This window comes from Hermetia illucens, chromosome 4 (assembly GCF_905115235.1).
Source record: "Hermetia illucens chromosome 4, iHerIll2.2.curated.20191125, whole genome shotgun sequence".
Classification (NCBI taxonomy): Eukaryota; Metazoa; Arthropoda; class Insecta; order Diptera; family Stratiomyidae; genus Hermetia; species Hermetia illucens.
The window spans coordinates 97284509-97292301 of record NC_051852.1 but is presented as its reverse complement, the minus strand read 5'-3'; the positions used below and the strand labels follow the sequence as shown (position 1 = coordinate 97292301).

At 43.7% G+C, this 7793-nt stretch overlaps 1 protein-coding gene across 6 annotated transcripts in view; it reads left to right on the top strand.

Moving 5' to 3' along the window:
- Nucleotides 1-1054: 1054 nt before the first annotated feature.
- The window catches only part of LOC119653649, a 78553-nt gene continuing 71814 nt past the window's right edge, over nucleotides 1055-7793 (top strand). For 3 of the 6 annotated variants that reach the window (XM_038058468.1, XM_038058471.1, XM_038058469.1), the window contains exon 1: nucleotides 1055-1815. In XM_038058468.1, the coding sequence (XP_037914396.1) occupies nucleotides 1725-1815 (91 nt within the window). In that variant the 5' untranslated portion in view covers nucleotides 1055-1724. The remainder of the gene's footprint in view (nucleotides 1816-7793) is intronic. The other 3 variants (XM_038058467.1, XM_038058466.1, XM_038058465.1) reach the window with 1 other exon arrangement.

Sequence of the window (7793 nt, the reverse complement as noted above, 5' to 3'; positions counted from 1 at the left end):
TTGTCCGCTACTATGCCAAATTATCAACATATCGCCACATTTTCAAGTGTGAAACCTGAGAAAGGATTGTTCCGTTTTGACAATGGTTTCCGTCCGGTCGCCTTTGAAAAACAATACATTGGTTTTACCGAGAAGAAAGTACTAAAAAGATTCTAGTTAGGGGAGTTCGGTTGGTTGACAGCCTTGGTTGCCGGGATGGTGCTAAGGTGATTCAACGCTGAGCTCTGATCGTAACAGAGTTGGCACCCAAAGTGGGGCCACCGTTATTGCGTAACACCTTCTAGTACTGGCTTTTGGGCAGGATTCCAGTGGATTTCGTCATCATCCCAGTAACTGAAGTCAGTCCTCGGTATTCGCTTTAGTTTGGGGTCCTATTAGCACTGGATGCAGATAGGATGGTCTCGGGGCTGTTGCATCGTTTCATCCCCTGCTAGATCTAAAATATGACCACCAGGCAAAGAAATCTTATGCACACTCCCGGTCCGTTCGGAAGGGAGTGTGTGTGAGGATTTGCGGAATTATACAACCTTAACAGGTTGAAGCATAATCATACCAGGCCGCCCAATCGGCTACTAGATTCATACTAAGTTTCCAGGAACTAACGAAATATTTTTAATGTAATTTGGACTAATTTTCTAGTAATATTGATGGTAACTTATTGAATTGAATTATATTCAATCTTCATATAAACTCAGCTTTCACTGGAGCAACCACCATAATTTGCAATTGTTCAAAGCAGATACTAAAGAAAAAGGAGAATGAGAGATTTTTTTTTCTAATATATGTGGCGCAATTGTTTTACGAGTGCAGACTTTCTTGAGTTTTATTTCTGTAACGGAGCTTATGGATCCGTTCATAATGTAAAATAACTCTGCCAATTCTCCATTTTCAAATAGCACTTCGCGCGTAAGCCTGTATTATCACCTCAAATGTCATCCATTCTCCATAGGCACATCTGCCCAGAGGCCGCTACGTGCAATAAGTTCTTTTCCAAAATTCCGTCACACAACGACCGCAAACGCACGCAATCGCGTCTCGTCGCACCAGTCGTGTGCTTGCTCCCTGTTTCGTTTCGTCTTTCAACAATTTTCGATCCATCACCGCCAATGGCTGTCGCTTGACTTCTTTCTGGCGAGATGCTGCCGCGGTTTTTTGGCATTTTCTACTCATTGTTTCGTGTCTTTTTGCATGACGGTCTGCTCGCGTGATTAGCACGTATCGAACGACGGCTGCTGAGTTTTCGGAAGGTGCATTTTCCGGGAAATTCGTGAGTGAAAAAGTTGACGGCCGCGTTTGCTGGTTGCGAAGAAGTCTGCGGGCCTGTTGTGTGCGAGCTCCTTTGTGCCCACCTCCTTTCGCCAAGCCCAAGAGCAGCATCGCCTGTGGGCTTGCCGGGAACCCAGTCGCGGGGCACAATTATGTCCCGAGGTGCCTTTCGCAAGGACAAACGCAGTCCTAACGGACACGGAAATTTACAGCTTGCACTATTGCAATGAAATCCGGTCGAGCTGTTTTGGTGCATTCTCGTCGACGACCCCAAATCTGCATTTCGAGCGTTCTGTGTGAATGGTGTTGCAAATCTGCTCCCTGCCAAATATAATCAAGTGTTTTGCAATTAGATTTTAAGCGTGGTGTGTGCTAATCGCGAACTCGGCTGGACGTAAGGAGCCGCGGTAGAAAGGAAAGGTGAACTCAGATCCGACCGGGAGGAGGAAGAAAGACGCATGCTGAAAATGGGGCCAACTGCCGTGGGCCTTTATGCAATTGGATTAATTGGCGTGTGCTCAGCCCTTCCCATTCAGTCCGTGAACACCGGTAAGTTGTGCTTTCCACTCGAACTACTTCCTATTTGCAAACAAGCGGCTGGACTCATGAATGGCTGGAAATCCTGGCATGAATTGCGCATTTTAATTAGCCGTCCTAGGTGCAGTAATGTGCGTGAGAAAATCGCAATGTGATGATGGAAATTGCGGCGTGTCGTCGTTTCCCACGAGAAACTATTGTTGCTGAGGCAATGGCTTCTGACTTTATGCTCTGTGCAATGCCACTTTTTCGGTTACTATTTTTACAGTTCCGACTTTGTCAGAGAGAATGCACGATTTCGAAGCCAAATGCCCGTGCACCAGTGGGAACATATTGCTGTAAAATGGTTCCAATAAGGTTTCTGGAAAAAGGATCGGGAAATCAATGTCTTCACAAATGTGGAAAAGAAGAGAAACAAAAAAAAAGTTATCAGAAAGAATTTTACACAAAAAAATAATCTGTTGGGTTTTAATTCTTTAAATTTACTTAGGATTTGAGGGAGCTACAGCTGGAGGCGGATTTCCTGAACCCTTATCGGTAACACATTCACTGGGAGTATCGCTTTCATAGATACCCCGCAATGACCATTATAATCATGTACAACACTGCAATAGTATAGTATACCCTTTATCGCAGAGAATCTAGTTCCAATGCAATCCAGGCTTGTCGGAGTGACCTGGAGGATAGCAACCGGAAAAACTTTGCTTCCGTAATACGATGTACACAAATAAGAACAATCGAATTGATATTGGACGAAATTACGTAGGGAATTCTATACTCTGACCCAATTTATCTACGATTCCATATCCAGGAAAATTCCATGATAAGATGCGTATGAACTCTTCCACTTGATGACATGAACAGTGCGTCATTATCAGATAAGCGTAGGCTAATGGACTTTCTTTTGTAAATTTCTGTAAGCGTCAACTCTGAAATGAGGACTGTGCAATAAGACCTTTAAGAGTTTGGTCTTTTCATTCCGAATACTGGATTACTTCACGGATAAGTAAACCATGACTTATATCCTTAATCGGAGCTGCAAGTTTTCTATGCTGTGTTGCATATTTTTGCAACGCGATCAAATAATTGCTTATTGTCACGTCACTCCTTACGTTGCAATTTTGGGTGTTGTTTTGTATGATTTGGGAGGTGCAGGCGGGGTAAACCCAATTTGCCGCAACACTGATTGTGTACTGTGTGGCAGGCTCTTTTCTTCTATTTTCGTCGGTTCAATGACCACATCTTCTAATGGACATGTCTCAAAACCGATTTTTTTGGATCATTTTTCAGTATCACGTCTTCGAATGTATGGTTGGAGTTTTGGATTCGTCCTCACATTGCACGTAATTTTATGAAGGTCGATGAAGATGGTTCGTCGTACAAATGGCCTCAAGTTGTACCCTTATTTCCATTAAGTCCTTCTTCATTAGTCCAAGGATTCGTCATAAAATACAGAACCTTCATTGATATTCGAAAGAATGGATTTTTTTCGAACATTTTTTAAAACTGTTGGAAGGAACGGTCAATTACTTTGAAGTAATTGCAAATATTTTTTTAAATCTGTTAATGATATCATTTACAACATTCAATTATTTTAGATTGTCCGTTTTTTTCAACCTTTCATAAATAGTTTTGTGTGAAACAAAACCTTATTAAAATCGGAGACGGTTGTAGCCATTGATACCAAATTTGGTGGAAAGGTGGGAACTGTCAACGCCCATATAGAGTTACATTATTCTACGTCGAATTACAGACGACTTAGTTTTGACATGCACTGCAAACGTGAGGATTGCGGCGGTTCGAAAGTGATCATTTTTTTCACAGACCCATTCTCGGAAGCTACCCACCCGAAACATTTAAAAAATCCTAGTCTAGGCTCGGAAATACCCTCCATACCGATATCTGGTAAAATACAGTTAATTATAGTATATTAGTATAATTTTTGAGTAATTGACTCCAAGCCTGGAATGTGGTCGTCATTTTTCCTCGAGGTCGAGCCAGTTCCATAATCGGACTTAACAAGAATACCTCTGCCCCGTCTTCCCTGACTGATCCGTTGGTGAAGATTAAGTCTGTAATTCGAAAAGACGCCACTATTCTTTCTTTTGGTGATTACGATGGAGTATGTCTTTTTAAAGACAAATTTGGAAACCATATGATCGGTGGGCATCAGAGCCCAAGGAATTTTCAGATCGATGCATGACCGTATGATTAGTAAACTTTCCAGTCGCCAATAGTATCAAGCGTATATGAAAGATGTCTATCTGATATCTGATGCAGAACATTTGTCTGACTTTGAGGCAGATACAGACATTGTTTGCTGCAGATATGTGTCTGACGCAGATATTTGTCTTTCTGTTGTCTGAGGCCGCTGGGGGCATTTACGCCAAGCATAAGTTAATAATAGTGTTTTCAATATGTTACCTTGCAAATACACTCGTAAATATTCTATTGTGTCGTGTCGGTCCCAGTAACCGTCAGCAAATCTGTCGTGTCGTGTCATTCTCTGTGGGAATTGCAGAACTACCGTATCGTATCGGTCCCAGTGGACGCGCTCCATTGTTGTGCAATAAATTCACGTGAGTACTGAATTTTGACTTTCCATAACTTTGAGAAGAATACTCCGAAGAATTTTTGGCCTTCTACATGAGGATGGACAATTCCGTAGCCTACATTATGACGAAATCTATGAGCGATACCATGATCGTCAGGTTGTGGCGGGCCACTTAATTCGTATGAATGAGTATGATTCAGCCCGGAAAGTTTATAAGGGCAATATCTATGGTAGAAAAAGAAGACGAGGCAGACCCTGCCTGCGATGGCGTAGGTCAGGTCGCCAGACAGTTTTTAGGGACATCGAATTGGTGGATCTCGATTTTGAGTTCATATTTCCCCATCTAATATCAGAAATAAAACCTTTTTCAAAATTTACTGAGCATTTGATAGCTTACATGACCACATTCTGTGAAAAAAAAAGTTTCTCAAACCTTTCGCTTATATGAGGAACCCTCTTACATCTATCACTATTCCAGCCGAACTGCCGGTCATTGCCTGTTTTCTTTGCGTAAAGGGAGAACTCGAATGAAGCCTGTTGGGTGATGTTTGCTGTGATAATTCTCCAAAGTCCTTAGTGCCAAAACTCTCCGTTTTCAAATAATTCATTCAAATTTTTCTTATTGATTTTTCATTGTATCTGATTTTGTTAGAAATAGCAATTTTTGTCCTTTTTATAAGTAAAAGTTTATAATTAATTCCCTAATTGAAAAGCATCGTTTTCATTACAAATTCATTTATTTCATCAATTGATCTGAAAATACTGATTGATGCAGCTTTTGTCATTTAATGCAATTGGCTTTTATTTTGGCTGCTGGTATATATGATTGCCATTATCTGCTTTTCGGGGTAAATCATCGTTCGCGCTTCGCTGAAATGCACTTTAGCCCCCTCCAGGACTTTCCGAGTTGCCCTCCTCATTTACTGTTCAGCGCCAACTGCTCTGGGGGCGACCCATCCGGCGGTCTCCTTGAAAGAAATCGCTTCAGTGCAGCAATGCAATTGTCCCCCCTATTAATGTGTGACATATTTACTACCACTTCCGCTTTCCGATCAAATCTCGTATGGGTGACAGTTCTGTACGCCGACCAAGTTTTTCGTTGGAAATAGCATCAGCCCGGCGTATTCCGATAATACGGCGCAGACAGGTGCTGACGGCTTGAAGTCTTCCAGTGACCGTGGTGGTCACTTTTCTTGTGCTACTCCAATTTAGGAACACGGAAAGAACACTATCATTAACCAGTTTCAACTTGATGTTGGTCTTGAGTTACCTGTATTTTGAGATTTTGGACAAAGCTAAGAATGCGGATCTAGCGTTGTTAGTGCGTCGGGCAACATGCTGTTTGATGCAACCGTCTGCAGAAACCACGTTTCTTGGATATATAAATTGATTAATGCCTTCGATTCTTTACCCATTAATGCAGATAGATCGAGTGTGTTGGCCCGTTAGACCGAGAACCTTCGTTTTGTTGATGTTTATTTCCAAACGAAATTTACTCGTTTCTTTCCAAATCCTGAGCCATTTGACCAAGGTCAATGACACAGTGAGAGAGATCTCCCGGGCAAGACAGTATAAAGTACCTAACCGATAAGAAATAAGAGAAGAAGTAATGTCGGTGATAAGATGCAACCCTAGCCGGCTGCATTTTGGGCCTCAAATTCCTTTGTAGCACTTGACATTTCGCGCCATTGTATGAGACTATTAATTGTTGCTGGTTTTTCTGGAATGTGTCTCCTGCGTACAACATGCCAGATTTTATCGTCAATGCAGGAGGATCCGGAACGAAAACCAATTTATGCCCTGTCGATCAAGCTTTCGACTCGTTCTTTAATGCGTTAGCCAGGATTCATTTGGCTACTTTTTTGCGACGGTAGGAAGCGCGCTGATGTCCCTCCAATTATTATATTCAGAACAGCTGCTCTCCTTTGGAATCAATGATCATCCCCTTCTACTCTATGGGAAATTCTCGGATTCCCAGGATTTTCGAGAACAAATTCCCATTTGTCACGACGCACACTACGCTACGAATTTCACACGGTATCGGAGTTCGACCGCGGCACGCCCGCCATCTCGCAGTCGATAGAAACTTTAACCCCTTATGTTCATTGATCCGCTTCCACTATTCCGCAGTCACCCAGATCTTATGCCACCCCTTCGGGATGTGGTCAACAAGCTGCATAGCGCCCGAGAAAAGAGCATTTTTGAAGGCGGCCCAAGGCTCATTGATATTGTCAGGTGAGGTACTCAGTGTACCTGCAGTCGGATCAGCAAAGTGTCGAGCGACAATACAACGGTCGCTGTTGAACTTGGAGGTTGCACCTTTCAAATTCTGCGAGAAGTTTCGGAGGCAACTCGGAAGCGATCGTCAGGTGGTGGTCTCTTTCAAGGACAATGTCTCGACAACTTCTAAATTCACTGCTGATCGCAAGGTTCTTAATCTAATTGTTCGTACGATGTCGGATGGGAGCAAGATCGATGATGGCGTGATGAAGTCGCTCTGGCTGCGACGTCTTCCGGAGGGCACCCAGGCGGTCCTCGCGTGCATCTCCGGTTCTTTGGAATCGTTAGCAGCTGCTGCTGTCAAGGCGCATGAGGTGCACGCGCTTCAAACGATTGCGGCCGTTAAGCAGCCTTTAGATGAATTAGGCGTGCTGAAGCGTGAGATGGCCGCTCTTGTGGCCAGCATGGCGGAGATTAGGGCGACTTTGGACGCTCAATGTTCGGGCACCAGGTCGCGAGCTAGCTCGCGGTCATCTGCTCGAAAAGGGCGATCGGGTAGCAGATCGCCAAGCTAACCTATGGATCGATCGGCTACTCGCCGAGAAATACTTCTGGCCCTCCATGAATAAGGACAAGAACTCCTGGGCCAGAGAGTGCATCGCATGCCAGAAGTGTAAGGTCACCGGACATGTAAGGAAAGAAGTGGGCTCATTTGCCCGCACTACCAAGCGGTTCCATACCATACACTTCGACGTCGTAGGCCTTTGCGAGACTCGCACAGTTACAAGTATTGTCTTGCAATCATCGGCAGGTTTACGTGGTGGCCTGAGGCAATCTTGTGCCGAAGCCCTCTGTCGAGAGTGGATCCCTCGCTTTGGCGTTCCTGCAGTGATCATCACTGACCAGGGAATGCGATTTAAGTCCACCCTTTTCTCGAAATTCTTTCTTTCTTAACATCTACTTTTAAAACATGCGAAAAAATCGATTTATTGAAACTACGGCGGTAGAAGGTTCCCTTAAATAGAGCAGTGCGCCTCTTACATTCAAACAGTCGCATTTATTGCAATATTTGTAAGCAATTTGCGCGGATGCGGTTGGTCTGTCAGTTTAGACTGTTCGGACGGCCGGTGATCGAATGAGAAACGATTCGGCCAACCGAAAGTAGATGAGGAAAGCTAGTACGTGTGTGCGTTGTGCAAAGCAGATCGTCCTAACC